The sequence below is a fragment of the Lithobates pipiens genome, unplaced genomic scaffold (assembly GCF_037356315.1).
Source record: "Lithobates pipiens isolate NorthernLeopardFrog02 unplaced genomic scaffold, aLitPip1_a1.2 Scaffold_13, whole genome shotgun sequence".
Taxonomy (NCBI): domain Eukaryota; kingdom Metazoa; phylum Chordata; class Amphibia; order Anura; family Ranidae; genus Lithobates; species Lithobates pipiens.
The window spans coordinates 186675964-186700036 of record NW_027507718.1 but is presented as its reverse complement, the minus strand read 5'-3'; the positions used below and the strand labels follow the sequence as shown (position 1 = coordinate 186700036).

The following is a 24073-nucleotide window of genomic DNA, read 5'->3' as shown; positions in this document are numbered from 1 at the left end:
CCTCGATACGGTCGAGTGGCCTTTTCTTTGGGAAATACTTAGAAGGATGGGATTTCCATTAATATTTATTAAATGGATACAAACAATATATAAAAAAACCCATGTCATCTGTAAAATTGGGAGGAAGGCTCTCATCCCCATTTCAGCTGCATAGAGGCACGAGGCAGGGCTGCCCCCTCTCTCCTGCACTCTTTGTGATTGCAATAGAGCCAGTGGCAGAGGCTCTTAGGACCTCGCCGAATATTCAGGGACTTCGGATTGGGGGGCTGGAGGAGAGGGTAGCCCTGTATGCCGATGATATGTTGCTGTTTTTGAGAGATGCAGATCCTTCATTGAAAGGAGCTCTAGAACTACTGAATATATTTTCAATGTTTACAGGGCTTAAATTGAGTTGGGATAAGTCTTTGTTATTCTCCATTGACAAAGGGGCACAAGACACAGCTCCCCCAGATCTACAGTTAAAATGGGTATCAGAATTTAAGTATCTAGGCATAATATCTCGACAGGTCAAAAACTTTAAAATGCTGACTTTAGATCCAGTAATACAGGAGTGTAAGAAAAAGTTAAAGATCTAAAGATGCCTGTATTACAGAAACAGTACACCAGTAATAAAGGGTAGCTTCAGGTTTATACTGTGCAGGAGGCACACAACACCCACTGAACAAGCGCTAGGTTCCCAAACAGTAAAGACACTGTCCCTGCCTATCATGCTCTTTCCCTGACCGCCGCAACACACTACACAGGGTCGCTGCGCTGGTGGCCTCTTATAGTGTGGGGCGTGTACTAAACCCCCTGAGCTATAATTGCCCACAGGCATCCTGCCTGTGGCCAATTATGGCTCTCCTTGCTTCCGGCAATGTGATTGGCCAAGCATGCGGGGTCACAGTGCATGCTTGGCCAATCATGAGCCAGCAATGCACTGCAATGGCGTAGTGCATTGTGGGCTGAATTTGGTGCGAACGGTCCACAAAGTTTTTCATTCGCCGAACAGGCGAACGGCCCGCATTCAAGTCGAACATCTGTTCGAGTTGAACACCGAGCTCATCCCTAGTTAAAATACTGTATATATATATATATATATATATATATATATATATATATATATACACGCACACAAGAAAAGATATTTATAAAAAATATATTGAAGATGAGGAAATGGCATAAAATGAATAGATGTATATGGAAAAGAAGAGTGAGTGAGGGGGTCGCTCTTCAGAGGGCATGTTCTGGTAAAGAGAGAGGCACAATAAAAACTAGATGTATATGAAAAAGAAGAGTGAGCAAAGAGGTCGCTCTTCAGAGGGCTTATTCTGGAAAAAAGGGGAGGCACATAATAAAGAAAAAATGATGTGAAGATATTGGTCAAGGTTAGAAGTCGCTGATAAAGCAATTGAGATCAAATTCGATGTTGAGGACACATGGCGTAAAAGTATCTAGAGTAAAAATCCACTTGGATTCGAGTTGGCTCAACGTCCTTACTTTATGTCCACCACACCAATGTTTCACATAGGGTTCTATTCCCCAAAATTTTTATTGTGTTGGATCTTTATTGTGACAGGTGGCAAAGTGTTTTGATACGCTGTGTTTGTCAAAGCCCTTCAGTATGTTCTGCACATGTTCTTTTATGCGGATCTTCAATGGTCTCTTGGTACGGTCTATGTATTGGAGCCCACAGCTACATTCTAGAGCATACACAGCTCCTATTGTATTGCAGCAAATAAACTCTTCAATCTCGTAGGTGTTTCCAGTACTAGTAGAGGTGAAGTCTCTCTTCTTTTCGATTGGATGTTTAGTTTTTGTGCATGCATAACATCATTTGCAAGGGTAAAAGCCTTTACCGTAAAGAATGTCAATCCTCTGGCAGGCGGATCTGGAATATTTTTTACAATTTTATCTCGGATGGTAGGCGCCCTTCTATAAACAAATTTTGGACAGGTGGGGAGGATATTATTTAGATGTTTATCTGCATGTAGTATATTCCAATAGCGTTTGATGATTCTCTTGATCTTTTTATGTTGTACGCTGTAGTCTAGAATGATTGGTACCATATCTTGTGGGGTCTTGTCTTTTGGTTTGTCTTTAATCAAGTCCTTCCAGTCCATTTCTGCTACTTCGGCTATTTCCTTATCAATATGGTCCTTGTTGTAGCCTTTCTCCATAAACCTCTGTTTCACGTTTTTATGCCGCGTACACACAATCAAACAATCAGGTGGAAAAGTCCGGCGGACACAAGTCCGCTGGACAATCCCCCCCCCCGTGTGTGCGCTCCGGCTGACTTTTTTTTACCCAAAAGTCTGGCGGACTAAGAAAGTATTTTTGCACCAATATATGTCCGGCCGTGTGTGTGCTAGTCCGCCATACTTTTGAAATGAACAGACTTTTCCCGCACGGAGAAAAGTCCATTCCTTTTTAAGCGCGGCTCCAGGTAGTCGAGACCAGCGAATGAAGCGTCGCTGGCCCCATCACCTGGTATGGACTTAAAGGGGAAGCCTTACGCTGAAAAAATGGCGTGGGGGTCCCCCCCAGGTCCATATCAGACCCTTATCCGAGCACGTAACCCGGCTGGTCGGGAAAGGGGGTGAGGACAAGCGAGCGCCCCCCCCCCCTCCTGAGCCGTACCAGGCCACGTGTCCTCAACATGGGGGGTGCTTTGGGGAAGGGGGAGTCGTGTTGCCCCAGCATCCTCTGGGACTGTGACATCATAATGGGTGGGGACATCATCCGGCGTTGTCCCTATATAAGTCGCCGCACGCCGCGTGCCTGTCATTGTGGGCAGAGACAGCGACGAGGCAACAGCTCAAGAAGAGAAGAGAAGAACAGAAGGTGGCGACGACGAAGACAGCCGCGATAGAAGACCGGGCCACCACTTGTAAAAGAGCTAGAAGAAGGCACGGAGGCCAAGCAAGAAGAACCGAAGAGGGGTACAAGACCCCCAGAGTCGGAAGAAGACCCCTGGACGGCGGCGAAGAAAAAAACTGGGCTCATCCGCTAGTAAAAGAGCTAGCAAAAGAGCAGAAGATAGCGGAGGAGTCTGGCGACAAGACCCCCGAAAATGGAAGAAGACCCCCGGAGCTGTGCAATAAACTATTTTTAACCCTTGTGTGTTGTGCCTGAAAAGTCACGTGTATGGGCAGGTCCACTCGTTCAGACAGTCCGGCGGACTTTACGGCGGTTTGTCCACCAGACTAAGTCCGCCGGATAGTCTGATCGTGTGTACGCGGCATTAGCTTGAGTGCAGAACTGTTCTTTGTATGTACAATTACGTCTAAGACGCATTAACTGGCCTTTTGGTATATTGTATAGCCAAATCTTATGGTGCCAGCTCTCTAAAGGCAAATAGCTGTTACGGTCTACGCTCTTAAAGTGCGTTTTGGAGGAGAGTTTCCCATCTTCCTGTAAAATTTCCAGGTCTAGAAATGTAATAATTTTATCACTGATCTCCCATTACAGTTTGATATTCCTGTCATTTATGTTTAGATTTTCAAGGAAATTGATTAGTTTAGCTTGTTCCCCTTTCCTCACCACACATACAGGGATATACGATGTAATTCTGACATATAATCACACACATAGTTTGGACTTGATGGACTTGTGTCTTTTTTCAACCTCACCTACTATGTAACTATGTAACTATATCATGTTGGGCAGAAAAGTGGGATTGTAATTTAAAGGAACTATTTATAAATAGAAGTATTGGGATACCTGCCCATACATCAGACACTCGCAAGTGCTGCCCGATAACCCAGCTGAGGGATTGATCCTTAAATGTCCTCTGGTTCACAGTTGGGGATGATTGGTGCAGCAGGAGGGACAGCTGTGAACACCGATCTCCCTGTATAGCTGACATCTGCTTCTTCTTGTTCTCTCCCCCCCACAGCTGATGGCTAAAAAAGCTATACAGGGAGATCGGTGATCACAGCTGTTACTCCTGCTGCACCGATCATCCCGACTCTTCTGTGTATCCTCCTCCTCCAGCCCCCCTTTGTGTCCTTCTCCCCCCTTCTTCTCTGGCTCCCCTCCGTGTCCTTCCCCCATCTTCTTTTCTGGCTCCCTCGCCTCCTCTTCCGCCCTCCCTCATCCCCCACAGCCGTCTTCCCTCCTCTCCCGCCATCTGTGGGGATCTGTCAGCATGGCGAGCAGAGGAAGGTACCGGTCTTTTACTGGCGCCTGCCCTTTCTGAATTTGACACAGTGAGCAAGATCATCCTGTGTCCTGTGAAAACTGAGCAAAGTAGCAAAGTAACCTCTGTGTGTTACTCTGCTCAGTTTATGAATGGACAGGTGCCGCTTTCTTCTGTCCATTCATCTTAAATGCTAAGAAAGGGATTTGGGAATCAATATCCTCAGCCTCTTTCTCTGTCTCAAAGGGAAGATGTCAGTGTTCTTTTTAGACCCCTGATATCTTACCAAAGCCCCAATCCAAACAGGGTTGATTTACTAAAAAAATGCAAAAATATAATTTTTTTTTATTGTAAACAAAAATGATAAAAAAATTAAATTATAAAAAAAATGATAAAATAAAAAAACTACTGACGCTACCCGTAGAGCAGTGGATGGTGTCAGTAGTTTTTATTTTTACATATTTTTTTTACTATTTTTTTTTTAATGCTTTTTGGCAGGGGGCCCTACCAACACTGTCCACTGCTCCAACCCCCTCCCCCCAAAAAGCATTAAAAAAAAATTAAATTGTAAAAACAAAAAAAAATACTACTGACACCATCCACTGCCCTGCTGACACCATCACCGCCACATACTCCCAACCTATTCCCCAGAAGCCCTGTAAAAAAATATTTAAAAAAAATATTTAAAGAAAATAATAAACAACAAAATTGTAAAAAATAATAGAGAAAATAATAACAACAAAAAAACTACTGACACACTGCTCTACTGTGCACTACCCCCACCTCCAATCATTGTGAAAAAAATTGTAGAAAATAATATTTATAAATTGTAAAAAAAAATAAAGAACTACTGACACAGTCCACTGCCCTACTGACACCATCCCACACATACTACTCATCGCTGTACACTCCACACTCCTCACACGCCCATTATACCCACCTACATACACTCCGCAGTTCTCTCCTGCACATACTACCCACTGCCATACACTCCGCACTGTACATTCCCTATTTAACATTACTACATTCTGCACTATGTAAGTCATCTCAGACTCTATAAAACCACACCCCATATAAGCCACGCTCAATATGCAGCATGGTTTAGGCCCCGCTCACCTCCCTGAGGCAGGTTGGGATGTCTGCGTACATGGACTTTAATGGCATCCCAGTCTTAGTCAGTAGGGTTTAATATTGAGTTGGCCCACCCTTTGCAGCTATAACAGCTTCAATTCTTTTGGGAAGGCTGTCCACAAGGTTTAGGAGTGTGTCTATGGGAATGTTTGACCATTTTTCCAGAAGCGCATTTGGGAGATCGGGCACTGATGTGGACTAGGTCTTGCTCACAGTCTCCACTCTAAATCATCCCAAGTTCCTCCACCCCAAACATGCTCATCCATGTCTTTATGGACCTTGCTTTGTGCACTGGTACACAGTCATGTTGGAACAGGATGGGGCCACCCCAAAACTGTTCCCACAAAGTTGGGAGCATGAAATTGTCCAAAATGTCTTGGTATGCTGATGCCTTAAGAGTTCCCTTCACTGGAACTAAGAGGCCAAGCCCAACCCCTGAAAAAAACAACCCCATACCATAATCCCCCCCCTCCACCAAATGATTTGGACCAGTGCACAAAGCAAGGTCCATAAATACATGGATGAGTTTGGGGTGGAGGAGCTTGACTGTCCTGCACAGAGTTCTGACCTCAATCCAATAGAACACCTTTGGGATGAATTCGAGCAGAGACAGCGAGCCAGGTCTTCTCGACCCCATAAGTGCCTGATCTCCAAAATGCGCTTCTGAAAGAATGGTCAAACATTTCCATAGACACACTGCTAAACCTTGTGGACAGCCTTCCCAGAAGAGTTGAAGCTGTTGTAGCTGCAAAAGTTGGGCCAACTCAATATTGAAGACTGGGATGCCATTAAAGTTAACGTGCGTGTAAGGGTAGGTGTCCCAATACTTTTGGTAATATAGTGTATACTGTATCTTCTGAACATTATCTGTGTATGTAAAATATTGGATAACCGACTGTGTTCACAAGAGTTCAACACAGGTGCCCAAGATTCTATTCTGTTGCAGCTTTGATGTCAGTCAGTAGAAGAACATTGTAGTCAAGAGGCTAAATGTTAATTCCAATCTTCCATCAAGCAGATGTCTCTGAAATCTCCCCATTTTTAATAACCAGTTATACATGTGCTGTTAGACTTTTCTGGCAAGTTCTTCAATAGATGTATTGTTATCCTGGCCACATTCAAGGTCGAGGTACAGGAGATTCTTTCACAGGGGCGGAAGAGTAAAAATAAATTCCTAGGGATCCCATTCCATCTGTATTAACAAAATACACATACACATGGGAGAACACAGTTTGGGAATATACATCCCCCAGGTTGTTCAAGGTTTTCTAACTATTCACAACACTGGAACATCCCTCCCTTCTGCACATGACTTGGCAACATCTTCTCAACAGAATAATTAGCAGTGAGGTGGCACCACTGCTCTAGAAGGACTAGGCTATCTAAAAGCAACTGGTCTTCAAAAGATGTCTCTGACCCTGTATGCTCTGGAAGAAAAAGGGTTAAAATAGTGGCTCAATCAAGGACACCTACAATTCTATTGATACTTCTTCAGCAGAGAAATGGGGATTTCCTTTGCCGTGTGGTGGTTTTTGTTTCCTCTCATGTGTCAATCATTGCCCAGCAACGTTGGTGAGAGGGACATAGAAGAAGGTATGGTGGACAAGAAAAATAATGTGTTACCAGTAGAAGTGTCATACTCTGAACAAAATGAGACAGTATGTGAGGCATTGGCAGGAACAAGTTGGGGTGACCTGGAGACACATGGTCTCCTCAGGGAGTATGAGGCTGCCTTTCTGGATTCAGTCAATCAAGAATCTTGGCAACAGCCACACTTGTTTGGCATATGCCTAGAAGACAAGCAGTCCACAGCTCTGATAGCTACAAAGCAACTTGCAAACTTTCTTGCGGATCATCAAGGAAGACAATTGGTGATCATGCACCTGAAAAAAGGTATTTTTTTTCTCTGTAAAATAACAGATAATTGTCATTTTTAAAGTGCTGCTGTAATATTAGTTATTAATATACTTTTTCCTCTCACCTAAAGTGAAGTGGGAATCTGGGGTCAGCATGCATTTTCATGGAATCGTACAGGAATCCATTTCTCCCATCCTTCAACACTTGCACTTACTAATAGGAGTATTTTTTCTTGATACCCGCAAGCTTCCTGTGGGTCATCTTAACTCCAAGATCAGAATGTCAGGAGAAGCTTTCCCTCAACCACAAGTAGGTATAGCCAATTTACCAAATATTTAATTAGCTGGGAATATGTGCAAATGTTGAACATAATGTACACTCAATTGTCAATAATATAATGTTGTATCTAGGATAGGCTTGGGCAGTATGTAGCTTTTAGAGCTGGTGGGACATGTTGGGACTCGTAGTTCTTCTGTGGTTGAAGACAGTAGTTGGATAAATGGTTGTTAAAACGGTTATGTGAACCACCATTATTATATATTATTCCAAGATTTTATTATATTAATTAAGGGGTTATTATATTTACATATTTTTGCTTAGTGTAACTCATTTTGCTTGTTAAGCTGAACTTTTGATTAAAGCACTATATTTATAGGTTGTCTGCATGTCACCAGAGACCCGCTATCTGGTCCTCAAACTCAGTGGAATGGTTAGGAGTGTTGAGTCGGGAGACCTAACACTTCACATCTCCTTTCATATGAAACAATATCCTGAGGGTAAGGAAGCAAACAAAAGTAATATGGTATATTATTATTTTTAATAATATTATTGCAATTTAAAGAAAGCAGATGAGAAGGAGGAAAAACTGTGTTTGCTGGCTTGTTTTTAAAAATGGCCAGAGCAGACATTTATATCCCTACTCACTACCTAGCTAGTCAGTGTAAGGAAGCTATGGTTTGGCATGCCAGTTCCAGTTCAGTGCCTTACTAGGTAGTAATGTTGAGTTTAATGTGATGACCCCAGGGTCTGTATATTTAAAACAATTAGCAGCGGCAGCTTTCATATTTCTCTCTTCATAACTTCACTTTAAAATCGCTACTCCAACTAAAATTTATAATTTAGCATTTGGTAACCCCTGGAGAGTTAATAACTGTGGGTAGTAAGATTACATAAAACTGACACTTATTTTGTATAGCAGGACCCTCCAGATATCTGTACATCATTTTGGTTTCTTGTTGAGCATCTCAAGAGTCATGAACATAGAGATTAGCACCTTTGGTCACTGAATCTGACCTGTCTATTCTTACCTTCTGTACATTACTACTGGACCACCACAGTGTTGTGTGGACTCAATAACCAATAGTGAAGGTGGATTAGGTGGATCAAAGTCAGTGATCACAGATGCAGATAGCTACTTGTATATCAGAGCACCTTAGCAATCAGGGCTCACACAATGATGTACAGATAATCAGAAATTATATGCAGGCACTTGGATATATGGAATGCAAATGCTATGGTAATGCCCAAGTTAAATTTCATGCCATCTGTGCAATAGAAATTACATATTTGATTAGATGCTTTCTATTGTTCATCCTATTCTAAGGCCTGATTCACTCCTATGCATTTTTAGTGCTTTTTTCCTTTTGCAGATATCAACTACAGAACGTGTTCCACAGGAAATCATGTTAAATGGACTGTAGTAGAAATCTGCAAAATGCAAAAAGCACTAAAACTGCACAGGTGTGAATCCAACCTAAGTGCAGACACTGCAGCTTTTTTTCAATTCAGCATTGATTTTTCCCAACTCATTTAATGAAAGGTGAGCCTCCCAATTAGAAAGGTGTCTGAGAATAGACACTGCGAAAAACAGCCATTTTATCAGAACAGAGAAAGGTAGAAATCTGCCAAAACATTTGTGAATAGTTTACTTAGAGGGGATTCTCTTATTTTCAACAAAATTAGACTCATAGTTTAAAGTTGCCAAAGGGTAAGTTAGTCCTTCCCCACTGTAACCAAAAACTAGAAAAGGGTATTGGGTGTAGTGCCATTTCATAGGTTGGGCTAAGGGTTTACGGTCAAAAAGTGGCAATAGGGTAAAATATTTTATATAAAGAAATATGCAGCGCTACCCCACTTCCTCAAAAAAACAAATATAATATGGTATATAAACAATACCCTGATGCAGAGAAAAATGTGCAAATTATATTATTATATGATCACAGCATTTTGGAATTTTTATTGCACTGATTTCTTGTATGGTTTATGTACCATCTGCACATTTTTCACTTTTATGAATATTGCTGCTATTTGGACACTATACTGCACTGATTATTTGTGTGGATATTATGGACTATACTGCACTTTGATTTTATATTTTTAATTGTTTATATTGCACTTTGAATTTCATTATACTTATCACTTTTCATAGTTATTTCATTTTTTGCTGATTTGCACATTTTTCTCTGCATCAGGGTATTGTTTATATATTTTTTTCAGATTATTTTGTTTTTTTGAGGAAGTGGGGTAGCGCTGCATATTTCTTTATATTAATTCAGTTTGGTGTTGAGATCACTTTTTATGCTGGCTGCTTCCCCTTATTGATTTTCCCATTAGCACAAGTGGAGTGTCTTAGTATTTTATTTTTTAGTTATACGGGTTGTGCGCACTAGCATTTTATTTTGTAGGGTAAAATATTTAGGATTGAATAAAACTAGACCTTACAACCCACAACAACTGGGGGCTATATAGTAGCCAAATCATATCTTAAACCATTATAGTAAAATAACTACTAAAGAGGTGTGGGGGAGATTTCAGTAAGCTGCTGCAGATACTGCAAGGTCCACCTTAATTGTTAAGTTATTTTTAGTGTTGGGGGTTAATTAAAGAAAATTAAACTATACTGCACCAAAAACTAACATGGAACGGATTACTGGTTTGTTATCCAGTTGCCTACTTATATCTAAATTAAGCCCTAAAAATAGCTGCCTCCACAATTACTTTTTTTGTTCCTGTGCTACTTTTTAGATAAATGACATTAAAATATACACTATATTGTTAAAAGTATTGGGACACTTGTCTTTAGATGCACATGAACTTGACAATCTCAGTCTTAGTCCGTAGGGTTCAATATTGAGTTGGCCCACTCTTTGCAGCTATAACAGCTTCAGCTCATCTGGGAGGGCTGTTCACAAGCTTTAGGAGTGTGCCTATAGCAATGTTTGACCATTCTTCCAGAAGCGCATTTGTGAGGTCAGGCACTGATGTTGGATGAGAAGGCCTGACTCACAGTCTCTGCTTTAATTCACCCCAAAGATGTTCTATTGGGTTAAGGTCAGGACTCTGTGAAGGCCAGTCACGTTCTTCCACCCCAAACTCGCTCATCCATGTCTTTATGGACCTTGTTTGTGCAGTGGTGCACAGTCATGTTGGGACACAAAGTTGGGAGCCTGAAATTGTCCAAAGTGTCTTGGTATGCTGATGCAAGAGTTCCCTTCACTAGAACTAAGGGTCCAAGCACAACACCTGAAAAACAACCCCACACCATAATCCCTCCTCCACCAAATGATTTGGACCAGTGCACAAAGCAAGGTCCATAAAGACATGGATGAGTGTGTTTGGGGTGCAGGAACTTGACTGGCCCGCACAGAGTCTTGACCTCAACCCGATAGAACACCTTTGGGATGATTTAGAGCGGAGACTGCGAGCCAGACCTAGTCCACATCAGTGCCTGACCTCCCAAATGCGCTTCTGGAAGAATGGTCAAACATTCCCATAGACACACTCCTAAACATTGCAGACAACCTTTCCAAAAGAGTTAAAGCTGTTATAGCTGCTAAGGGTGGGCCAACTCAATATTGAACCCTACAGACTAAAGCTGGGATGCTATTAAAGTTCATGTACGTGCAAAGGTGGGTGTCCCAATACTTTTGACAACGTAATGTATGTATTTGCAGGTCTATATTATACATAAGCTATTCTAGTGTTTATTGTATATTCAACCAAAAAAATATATAGGTTTATGCAGTTTTGAGCAGAGTTAGTATTAAGAAAAATTTAGAGTTATAAATCAGATTCCACCTCTTTTTAATCCATTCTAGACAAAAGACAACGAGGATTTTGTTGATTGTTACAGACAGACCATTTTTTTCTTCTTTCCTCCATTTCTAATAAATGGGCCTCATATATTAGCATCAGTACTTATGATTTTAAATTGCCCCACAGCCATCAATCAGTTTCAGACATATAGGTTATAACAGTTTTTTTATCTGAATGTAGGAAATAAAAAATACTGGCTCTAAGTTCCTGCAGAATAGTTCTCTATACGAGATCCTAGTTCAACAGGCTAAAGAAAAGTAAAGAGGAATTAAAGCCAAGTTGACAACTAATAAAGATTGTTCAAGAGAGCTATCAAATATCCTAATCAAGAGACCATTTCATTGTACAGTATATCTCTGCCACGATGAACAATTATTAGTGATCATGTTTTATTTCATGATTAAAACAAGCAAGCAAAGCATCAATCCAAAATAAACTCAACCGGGGGACCTTATTTCAATATATAAGAGGATTGTAATCATTATTCCTATGATCCACCAGAAGTGAACCCTTTTGGATAGACATATTATAAAAACATAATTTAAATAGTTTATATATAGTTATAGTAATAGTGATATAGTATCAATTTTGTTGGATTTAAATACACATATATATTAGTTAACATATTGTGCAGACTTTGGGTTTTGATGTGCATTTGAGATACAGTTGATGGTGTTCATTTGGTTTAAAAAATTGTCAATTATTTATTTATTAATTAGTAATGAATAAATAAGTAATAGTAATTATTTATCTTAAAATTTTTTATCTACATACCGTTAAGAGAATTAGTATTTTAGCTGTAACATAAAATATACATAGATCATTTATGGTAGTAGTTATAAAAAAATGATCTATAATTAGTGGTCCATGCTAGTTTAAAATTAGATTTTTTTTGTTCGTTGTGCTAAAAATTTTTACTGAACTTTCATACACAACATCTACTACAAGAATAAGGTTTTTATTTGCAACCTGCTTTGAAACATTACCATTTGTAGCTAAGGACAATCTGTGCATATTTCTGTGCTTTCTCTCCTGACATACAAAAACATTGACTTATATCAAAAAAATTATATTTCTTTACTTACTTTGCCATATACTTTTCTTATGTGGACAGGACTTGCAGTTTCAGCTACTGAATCAGAACAGTACCTCTTTGGAATGGATGAAAATTGTTTGACCAAAATCACACCGGTTATACTTATGATTGTAGGCCATCATGCCCAGGCTGCAGTCTTTCCATCCATCATGCAGTCTGATCGAAAAAGACTGGGTTCCAGGTGTGTATTAAAAGACCACTGCCTCTTTTACCTTTTTCTAGGAACTTTATTTTGTAAGACCACAGGCTGCTTCTTAACCAGTCAAGGACCGAGACTCTTTCTGAGATTTGGTGTTTACAAGTTGAAAATATTTTTCTTTTGCTAGAAAATTACTTAGAAAAAAATACATATAATGTGGGGGTTTTAACACCCTAGAGAATAAAATGGCGGTCGTTGCAATACTTTATGTCACACCGTATTTGCACAGAGGTCTTATAAGCGCACTTTTTTTGTGGAAAAAATACACTTTTTTTTTTAGTTTAAAAAAAAAAGACAACAGTAAAATTAGCCCAATTTGTTTTTATATTGTGAAAGATGATGTTACGTTGAGTAAATTGATACCCAACATGTCACGTATCCGCTCGTGGAATGGCGACAAACTTTTACCCTTAAAAATCTCCATAGACAATGTTTAAAAAATTCTACAGGTTGCATGTTTTGAAATACAAAGAAGGTCTAGGGCTAGAATTATTTCTCTCGCTCTAACGATCGCGGCGATACCTCATATGTGTGGTTTGGCGTGTTGACGTCGCTTCCACCCTGCAATTATATGGAGACAATGATATATGATCCGCCGCATAGACCACTTTTATCTGAAAACGGACCGCCTGCTGAACAAGAGGATACTGGAGTTATAGCAGCTAGCTGCGGCCATAACAACAATATTCCTCTTCAAAGTAGCGACTTAAAACAACGGCAGGTGGTCCGTAAGTAATTAAAACATTATTTCCTACACCAACATGGTAGCATACACATTACGGCCCTCAGACCATACTTATGGCTAATAAATAAATGACACAAAACATCTTAAAGAGGAAGTAAACCCCGATGGGTTTACTTCCTCTTTCATTCCCTGCAAAGGTAAAGCATAATGGACTACTATGCATCCAGTAGTCCATTATGTGTCACTTACCTGACACAGGAGCCAGCGTAGTCACCGCTGTCCCCTGTAGTACGGTGCATCCATCTTCTCAGTGGGTCTCGCCGCACCGCCGCTGTCATTCGGCGAAGCTGCGATGACGTCACTCCCACGCATGCGCACGGGAGCCGCCACGCGCGGCATATCACCGCTGACTGCGGCGCGCTCAGTGCGCCTGTGCGCCGCTGTCTACGGCGCATGTGCCGTAGACAGCGGTGCCTGTATACCTAAACCTAAACCGTGTAGGTTTAGGAGATATTTCTTGGACCTACAGGTAAGCCTTAATCTAGGCTTACCTGTAGGTCAAAGTTGGTTGTAAGGGTTTACAACCACTTTAAATAGTGTATAATAAATCACATGATCAACCCCAAGGGTCACGTGACCCAAAAAAGGGTGTGGTAGCAAATATCAAAACATACAAAAGAAGAACACTATAAGCATACAATTGTACATGAATTTATCTAAAAACATGTATCACAAAAAAAAAAAAAATGTAATGAAAAAGTATGATGAAAAAATATACTGAAAAGTATATACCTCCAGATGTCTATTTCTATTTAAATCTCTCATTTGCATTTGTGTTAGATGGTCAGCCTGGCTTCTACTTTTTAACTGCTGTTCACATGCAAAAATAAAACAATGTTTTAGCTGACTTTCATAGCATGGACCATATGGAGAGACTTCACAGGCTGAGTGCTGTGTTCTTGAGGCTCACCAGGCATTGCACAGGAGGTAGTAGCTTGGATGTACCTGTTCCAGTACACCCGATATAGCTATAACCCTATATCCACCCACAGAACTTGTTTAAATCTATGAAAGGAAAGCTAGAGCAACCTCCCTCAGAGGTTGGTCCTGAGACTTGACCCTGAGGAGGAAGAACATTCCCAGTGGGTTTTCAGGTTTCAGGTCCTGGATTTCATTGCCAGGACTCTGTATGCATCATCAGAATGCTATCCTCAGTGGGACATCAAGCACAGAGTATCAGATTTGCAACCACTTGGGACTACAGAGCCTTCGTTCTGGACAAATTGGGGCCTATGCCCCTCTAACACCTTTGTTCCCAAGGTGGCTTCTGTTTTCATCTTACACAGTGGTGGTTCCATCCTTTCCTGGCAGAGACAGTACCTGACCTACACTGCACGTACCAAATGTCTAAAGTGCACTGCCTACCTTCAAGCAGCGTCCTAGTTAAATTCCTCCAGGAGGCTGTTTGTGTTTCCATCAGGCAAATTTGGAGGAGGAAGCAAAACCTTGTCATCTTGGAAAGTCAAGGTCATCCACAAAACTTACAGTGCATCCAGGCAAGAGCTTCCAGAAGTGATAGAGGCTCATTCATCTAGATCCATGTTTACGTCTTTAGGTTCGGGCAGTGTGTGCAAAATGCCTATGGAGACATATGCAAAGCCGCAGGCTGATTAGCACAGTACACCTGTCTCAGACACTACATGGAAAATTCAGGTGCTCCTATATCAATGGATTCCATGGAATAATGATCCAGGTTTCTATGTCCATTGTAATAAAGTTTGATTATACATGTTAACCCTCCCTGTTTAGCACGTTATTTATCACATGTATGCTGCCATGTTGGTGTCAGGAAAGAAAAGAAAAATTGTATTAAATACCATAAATTTATTTTCCTGATGCCAACCCATGGCAGCATATGAACCCTTCTTTCATTATCGTGTTATTTTTATGGAGAATGGAGGAGGTTTCTCTAGCTTTCCTTTTATAGATTTAAACATGACCTATGGGTGGATATAGGAGCAGAGCTATAGCAAATGTGCGCTGCCATGGACTGGCATCAGGAAAGGAAAATTACGGTAAGTATTTGATAAAATTTTAAAAATGTTATTCTTACATAGCAACATACTTACAGCATAGATAAATATGTTCATAAGCCATATTGTAAAGCAGTATTTGCTAGTGATAAGCTGAATATTGATTCAATATTCAAAATAACTAGTTTGCTTGTGTATTATGTATTGGCTTAAACACCAGTGATGGATAAAGTTTGTCTAGGAAGCCCTCCCAACTATAAATGAATAAAACTGATGCCTATTTTTTAACTTTTCAGGGCCTGATGGTTTTTAAGTTGGTCTTCCAACTTCTAAATGCATTTATTTGGTCACCCTTGTAATAAATAAACAACAGTAATACCTGCGAGGACAATTTTATCAGTGCACAGTTTGTTTAAAGTGAACATGTATTATTTCTTAATTAAACAAAAATAATAGGCATGTTGCACAGCAGGCATCTTATGGTCAAAGTTGTTTTGAAAACCCTCAAAAGGTCTAAGTAAATATCAGCTTTCTGAAAACTGACTTTGCATAGGGCTAAGCACCCCAACCTGCCCACATGTGCCAGTACTTGGGCCAGGTAATTGGACTACTCAGGAACGATTGAGGTATTCAGGAGCACAAATAGTTTTCTCTACAGTGTTTATAGAAGAAGTCAATATTATGTTAACATTTTTAAATCTATTCTAAAAATACTGTGGGTGATCCCACCAGGATCTGGAAAGAAAGTATTTAGGCAAATTACAGGAGGAGCAAAATACAGGAAGAAAAACTATGTGGTGATGCTCATAACCTAAGCAGGCAGATGAAACATGCAGTGTTGTTGGATTGGCTGAGCAGAATTGGAAAGATTTTGGAAAGTAAATCAGTTATATGTATTTCATCATGGTGTTAAGTTGTTTGGCTGGAGTTCCACTTTATTTATTTTTTATTATTAATTTGGTGGGAAAAAAAAATAAAAAAGCTACCATTGCTTACTTGTTTTTAAAGTTATAGACTCTGGGGCTGTCATCCTGATCCTGAATTTACTATCAAGTTACTGATTTACTTGGAACAAGCATGGAGCCAGAGAAGTCTAGAAAGTCTGAACTAAATACTTGTTCCAGGTCAGTGACTCACAAGTGTCATGGAATTGAGTTATTTACAACAAAAAATTAGTGGCTCCTAATCGCCCTTATCAGTATCTCTGTAGCGAGTGAACAAACATGCTAGGCATGTTTCCAAGGCTGTTATGACGTTTATTACGGCACATTTGGGTTTTCTACACATGCTTACATAAAAGGAAGCAATGGCACAAATGTATAGGCAGGAGTATGGGCAAGAAAATTCCAGGAAAGAATAGCAAGTGTGTGCGTCAGAGAGTGATCAGTGTCATATGCAAAGAAAGTGTATGAAGGAAAAGAAAGGGTTGTGAGCTATATACAGTATCTCACTTTTCTTGTGACAACACTGAAGAAATTAAACTTTGCTACAATGTAAAGTAGTGAGTGTACAGCTTGTATAACAGTGTAAATTTACTGTCGCCTAAAAATAACTCAACACACAGCCATTAATGTCTAAATCGGTGGCAACAAAAGTCAGCACACCCCTAAGTGAAAATGTTCAAAAGTGTCAATATCTTGTGTGGCCACCATTATTTTCCAGCACTGCCTTAACCCTCTTGGGCATGGAGTTCACCAGAGCTTCACAGATTGCCACTGGAGTCCTTTTCCACTCCTCCATGATGACATCACAGAGCTGGTGGATGTTAGAGACCTTGCTCTCTTCCACCTTCCATTTGAGAATGCCCCACAAATGCTCAATAGGGTATTGGTCTGGAGACATGCTTGGCCGGTCCATCACCTTTACCCTCAACTTCTTCAGCAAGGCAGTGGTCATTTTGGAGGTGTGTTTGGGGTTGTTATGTTGGAATACTGCCCTGCTGCCTAGTCTCTGAAGAGAGGGGATTGCGCTCTGCTTCAGTATGTCACAGTACATGTTGGCATTCATGTTTCCCTCGATAAACTGTAGCTCCCCATGCAGCCCCAGACCATGACACTCCCACCACTATGCTTGACTGTAAGTAAGACACACTTGGCTTTGTACTCCTCACCTGGTTGCCGCCACACACTCTTGACACCATCTAAACCAAATAAGTTTATCTTGGTCTCATCAGACCACAGGACATGGTTCCAGTAATCAATGTCCTTAGTCTGCTTGTCTTCAGCAAACAGTTAGTGGGCTTTCTTGTGCATCATTTTTAGAAGAGGCTTCCTTCTGGGACGCCAGCAACGCAGACCAGTGATGCTATGTGCGGCATATGGCCTGAGCACTGACAGGCTGACCCCCCACCCCTTCAATCTCTGCAGCAATGCTGACAGCACTTATACATCTATTTCCCAAAGACAACCTCTGGCTATAACACTGAGCGCGTATACTCAACTTCTTTGGTCGACCATGGCGAGGCCGGTTCTGAGTGGAACCTGTCCTGTTAAACTGCTCTATAGTCTTTTGTCCACCATGCTGCAGCTCAGTTTCAGGGTCTTGGCGATCTTCTTATAGCCTAGGCATATTTATGTAGAGCAACAATTCTTTTTTTCCTGATTCTCAGAGAGTTCTTTGCCATGAGGTGCCATGTTGAACTTCTAGTGACCAGTATGAGAGAGTAAGAGCGATAACACCAAATTGAACACACCTGCTCCCCTTTCACACCTGAGACCTTGTAACACTAAGTCACATGACACCGGGGAAAATTGATAATTGGGCCCAATTTGGACATTTTCACTTAGGGGTGTACTCACTTTTGTTGCCAGCAGTGTAGACATTAATGGCTGTTTGTTATTTTGAGGGGACAGCAAATTAACACGGTTATACAAGCTGTACACTCACTACTTTACATTATAGCAAAGTGTAATTTCTTCAGTGTTATCACATGAAAAGATATAATAGCATATTTACAAAAATGTGTGAGGGGTGTACTCACTTTTGTGAGATATGGTGTGTATATATATATATATATATATATATATATATATATATATATATACATACACGCACACAAAATTGGGAGGATTCAAATTTCTCTTACACTAGGTTCTAAAGCTAAGACAAAAATGACAGCCCTGCAGCCTTTAACCCCCCTGGCAGTATTCCCGAGTCTGGCACGGGGTGAAAATTTTGTACCATTAGCGGTAACCCCGAGCCAGCCTCGGGACCGAATCTCTGGATCCAGGAAGAGCTTATTTACCTTTCCCCTGGATCCAGCGATGTCCCCCCCCCCGCTGTACGAGTGAGCCGTCCTCCGCTCGATCTATCACACCGCCGAGCTCCATTCCCTGCGAGCGTAGCGACGCACGGGGACGGAGAACGTCGCCAAATTCAAAAAGTAAAACACACACATTACATACAGTATAATGTAATCTTACAGATTACATTGCTGTATGTAATTATTTCACATCCCCTTTGTCCCTAGTGGTCTGCCCAGTGCTCTGCATGCAGTTTTATATTATAAAAACTGTTCTTTCTGCCTGGAAACTGGAGATTGTCCATAGCAACCAAAACTGTCCCTTTACATGAAAAGTGATTTTAGACCAGCTAGAAAACAGCGATAATAAATTAGAATCACTCGCAGAATTGAGTGATAGCGATTTGTGGGGAGATCCGTCATCAAATACTGAAAAGTAATGACAGTGACAATTCTGCAACCAAGCAAATTTCAGTGTTTTTGATTTGATTAAATTATTGAATGTTTTTTATTATTGTTATTTTATTATTTGGTATAATTATTTATAGTTATTTATTATATTATAATTTATGATTTCATTTTTCAAACTTTATCATACCCGGGATGTTTACTAGACTCTGGTTTGGACAGATTTAAGTGAGTTATTCCTAAGAATTACAGGACTACAATATAAAACGCCAAATTTTCATGCAAAATAATTGTACCGCTTTCAGCACCTAAAATCTGAAATAATCATACCGCCAGGGAGGTTAAAGAAAAGTCACCAATGACATATACCATATTTCTACCCTCACAGGTTGCCCTTAAGACTATTTTCACCAAATGCTGAAGACTGTTTTTAGTATGCCCTGGTTAGACATACTCCCATACAGGCTCCAAGATGTTTATACTGAATTTTTAACCCCCTTGCATGCCTCTATCAAGGATGTAACTAAACCCATAGAAGACCATGTAACTGCTATAAGCCTCAGAGGCAGGGGGTGGAGGGATGGACAGTGCTTACATGAGTGATTTAAGCAGGGGGTAATAGCATTTAGCAAACAGGTTTGGAAAGTAGTATTGTAAACACTGTTTGGGAATCTCCATACGATTGTTATGAAAGCAAACAGGGCCACTTAATAATTTTCCTAGGGGGGCCATAATACATAGTTACAGTATTATGCTTTTTTTATTGTGCAGTATAAACCAGACAAAATTCCCAGGGACCAACATACTGCCTGCTTCAATTCCAAAGTTGCCATTTTACTGTGGTGTGCAAATCACTGAAATCCTAACCCCTCCATATGTACTACTCAGGATGCAAACATTTCCTATGTGACTTAAATGCTATGTTATATTTGCAGGATGCAGTCTAACCAAATGGTGATTCCAGCTACAAAAAAGGATGATTTTTTAGAAACACTGGCTCACTTCTCAACACTTCTGATGACATCTAATGGAAAAGCATCTTCTACTATTAATCTTCTTCTTGATCCTTATAATGGCAATGCTGGTGACCTTCGACCCCAACTTTTCAATGTCACAGAGACTGAGGCCTTGGAATGGCTGGTTGAATCTCAGGAACCTCTTGTTCTTCTATTTTTGCCTGGCAGCAAAGATGTACTGGCCAGGAGAATTCAAGGTAGCTTAAATGGAACACTGCTAGAGAAGATAACAGAAAAGATGCAAGTGGCACTGGAAGACTTGAAGGAAATTCTTTCAACTGCTGAGCATATCCAAGTTCTTCAGAAACTTATAAACTCTTGTTATGGTTACTTTAACATAAGCTATTTGCAGATGGAAGAGGAGAAAGTACCACAATTGGCTGAAAGTAAGCATAGGAAACTACATTCTCTAATGCTTCTTAAAATGTTACAGACAGTTCGAGCTTATTGGCTGGACCAAAAAAAACTCTCCCGCCAAAACCGGGGAGCAGATCTGAAGCCTCACTGCCGCTTGCAAGAGCTTACCATCAACTTAAAACCTCATGCAGAATATAAGGATATTCATCTTCCAGAAGAAATCAACATAAATAACTGTGTCGGTCCTTGCCGATTTCCACAGACAACTCAAAGTGACTATCAGGCCCATGTTATTTTGCTCATCCAACTTCAAGAGAGAAGGCAGTCTGTCCTTGACCGACCACCATGTTGTGTCCCTATACAATATCAAGAACAATGGCTGATGGTAGCACACGAGAATGGAATTAAGCTTCAGCTTTATCCCAACATGGTTGCAAAAGAATGTGGTTGCAGATAATGGCATCAATGTGCATTGTATACATTTATGTCACTAAAAGCAAGCCCTTTATAAAAAAAAAAAAAAATATTATATGATAAGAGCAGGGAAGGTTTTGCCCATAGAAAACATTTGTAGTTCTAGCGTAATTCTCCTAGTTTGGGCTAGAATGTGAAAGAATAAATGTCTAGTTTGCTGGGCATTAATTGTATTTTTTTCTTTTCCTCGAGTGCTTGTCCTCCTGTATTAAAGTTGAGACTTTCTCTTGATCAAGGGATTAACTGCATCCTGAATAACATCCTTCCTCAAAAACAGTGCATTTGATTTAATTTCTTTAAGTATGTCAACCCTGTTTATATAACCCAAGTTTCTGTTCATATATATAAGTAATCAGCATTTGCATACGTGTTAAGCTCTGTACACTTAAGCCATAAAAGGGAGCATTTGTTGCTGAAGTCGGCAGAATGCAGTACATACTGAAAGATTTGAATAGTTTAGTACACATTTAATTTTGCCAGTGGTATGTAGGCCAGGCCCGAATCTACAGGCAAATTACCTTCTATCACTCTCCTTAATGTTTCCTGTCCATCCAAGGCCATCCTGTAAAGTGGATTTCCACTTTTGTAGTTACATTTGAGAAAACTCTGCTATGTTTTTTTGGTGTTCCCATTCACACAGCATACCTAAAAACATTTAGAAAAAAAATCTCTCTTACCTTTCTAGGTGTTTGTTTAGACCAGGCCTCAGGCAGATAGCCAACTACTCAGAGCAATTCAAATGAGAGGAAAGTCAATCTGTCCCCACTGACAAAGAGGGTACATACTGAGTTTCCCCTCAGTAACTTACAGAACATGCAGAAGTCCAGCTTCTAGATTTGTAACCCTTTGTTAGGACTGGCAGTGTTCAAATCTAATAATGAGATCTACCAGCACAGTACAGACAGGGAATTCTGGAGTTTTCAGAAAAGACAAGTAAAATGTAAGCAGCAATCTTTATTTTTTAGGTTACGCTATGTGTTATCCCATATTGGCTGCAAATTATACACTTTAAGTATAAGTGCATTTTAATGTAAATTCTAGAGCTAGAAATTGTTATGCTATTTCAGATGCTGTATCTGGGATGTGTAAACTCACTGGCTGCAGGTATTGACTGTTCTTGTTTTCTATACAAATGAAAAATCCAAAGGAGGTATCAATCAGTACATCAACACAGAAACCGCAAAGGGTTAAAAAAAAAAAATATATGGAGGTAGAGTGTGTAAGCGTTCAATATAGTTTGGAAATATTCGTGAAATATACTGGTCTTTGAGAATCAGATCTGCAGTTTAACATGTTCATGGCTATGAGACAGGTTTTAATTTAAGAAATGAACCTAATGTAAAAATAATAAATAAAAAATGTTGTACTGGCTAATAAAGATAAAGAACAAATTACAGATGTTTGTTTGATAATTGCTTAAGCTTCTTTTTGCCACCTCTCTAGAAAGTCAGCTATGTACCTGTACTAGAATGCATTTTCCATAAGGGTTCTCATCTGGAAACATTTTTTTGCCCCCATAAACCCATGTACACTAGGGTTGTGTGCTTTTTCTCTCTGCATATATATTGCTTTGATTGGAAATCCATCCACTCATGTGAATAAGAAGCAGTGAAGATGCAGGAGGAGCTGTTTAGTTTCACCCCCAGAAAGGGACAACTGCGTAGTATGTCCTACTGGTAAAGCAGGGGTCATATCAGTGAGGCTGGAGGCCATTTTGAATGGGTGGTGGATTCACTTTACTTAGACCCCTTTCACACTGAGGCGGTTTTCAGTCGTTTTAGTGCTAGAAATAGCCTCTGCTAAGAGCCTGAAAAGCGCCTCCCATTCATTTGTGACTTTTCATACTGGGGTGGTGCGCTTGCAGGACGTTCCGAAAAGTCCCGCAAGCAGCATCTTTGGAGCGCTGTATTTAGCGCTCCCAAATTGCTCTGCCCAATGGAATGAAGTTTATGTGATCAAATGTCACCTAGTAGACAACAATCATAAATGGAATTAATTTATAACGTCATTGTTTACTATTGTGTATGTGATCTGTGATTTGTCACCAGTGATCACATTGTAGCAAGGGCCAATCACAGCACCCTGTACCATGTAAAAGCTGAGACCAATCACAGTATCACAATAGTAAACAATGATTCATACAATTCCAACTTTGAAAAAACTTGCCATGCCTCTTACTGAATACCTTGTACTGTCTACATTCCAAATAGGGGTCATTTGGGGAGTATTTTTACTCAGTGGTGGCCCATCTATTAGGGGCACATGGCGCTGCCCCCCTATCTATGCGCCTGACCCCCTGATCTACATACAGGGTTCCGGACCATGGATTCCAATGAGGGAGTGTATGTTTTTGAAGCATGTAATTGGAGCCAGAGGCTCTAATTTCTTTCAAAAAAGGGTGGGCTCAGGGCGCAGAGCCCACCCAGTTGTGTGAAAATTCACATTCTCTATTATCACACTGATTATCCTCCCAGCCAATCAGGAAGTGGCCGAAAGGAGAAGCCATCCTATTGGCCAATGAGGAGGGAGGAGGGGGAGACATACGGCCAAGGAGACGCATGGGCCCGACCGACATTGCTGGGACACGAAGACTGAGGGGGAAAGCCACTGCCACCACCTGTCAGCAGGGTGAGTGAGCTGGAAAATGGGGGGGGGTGTATTGTGCACTATATGTATACAATAGTTTGTATACTCTATAACTTTAAACAGACTAAATAATATACACAGAATTGGGTTATTTTTACAAAAAAAATGTGGACTGCATTTTCGCCTGTGTTTTTTTCAAAATTTTGAGTAATTTTTCATTTATGTAGCAAAAAAAAAAAAACCCAGTGGTTATTAAATACCACCAAAAGAAAACCCTATTTGTGTGAATACATTATATAAATTTAATTTTGGTACAGTGTTGCATGACTAAGCAATTGCCAGCATTCAACACAGTGCTGAATAGCTACAAAATGCCCTGATCAAGAAGGGGGCAAAAACTTCCAGAGGTCAAATATAAAGGGCTGTATGTGTATTTTACCATTTCCATTTTTTTTTAAGTGAATAATTATCCTTACTGGGGGTAATCAGGGATATTTGAGAACCCCTCTTCCACATCCACAAAGCCAAGAATGTGTCCTCATTAACATGGGGAAAGGGTGGTTTGCAGGGGGATCCACTGGAATGCACTTTGGCATGGGTTAGGAGGGAGTTCTCACACACTTGCTGCCACTCCCTTTCCTGGCCAACCAGGCTACATGCTTGGATAAGGGCCTGGTATGTATTTAGAGGAGGACGGAGGGGCAAACCCTTTTTTGTTCTTTTGCATGGGGTTTAAAATCTCTACCAGATCCAAAGGGTCTAGAAATTCAAACCA

The 24073-nt window shown here is 40.4% G+C and overlaps 1 protein-coding gene across 1 annotated transcript; it reads left to right on the top strand.

The window, feature by feature from the left end:
- Positions 1-6546: 6546 nt before the first annotated feature.
- On the top strand, positions 6547-22108 carry AMH (anti-Mullerian hormone). Its single transcript, XM_077475971.1, has 5 exons — positions 6547-7144; positions 7239-7417; positions 7764-7884; positions 12318-12480; positions 19801-22108. Exons 1-5 carry the CDS (start codon positions 6754-6756, stop codon positions 20693-20695), a joined length of 1749 nt encoding a protein of 582 aa, XP_077332097.1. The 5' UTR covers positions 6547-6753; the 3' UTR covers positions 20696-22108.
- The last annotated feature ends 1965 nt before the right edge of the window (positions 22109-24073 follow it).

Coding starts and splice junctions, on each gene's coding strand:
- AMH (XM_077475971.1), top strand. CDS start 6,754: ATGGGGATTTCCTTTGCCGTGTGGTGGTTTTTGTTTCCTCTCATGTGT. Junction 7,145..7,238: donor GATCATGCACCTGAAAAAAG/GTATTTTTTTTC, acceptor TCTCACCTAAAG/TGAAGTGGGAATCTGGGGTC. Junction 7,885..12,317: donor TATGAAACAATATCCTGAGG/GTAAGGAAGCAA, acceptor TTATGTGGACAG/GACTTGCAGTTTCAGCTACT.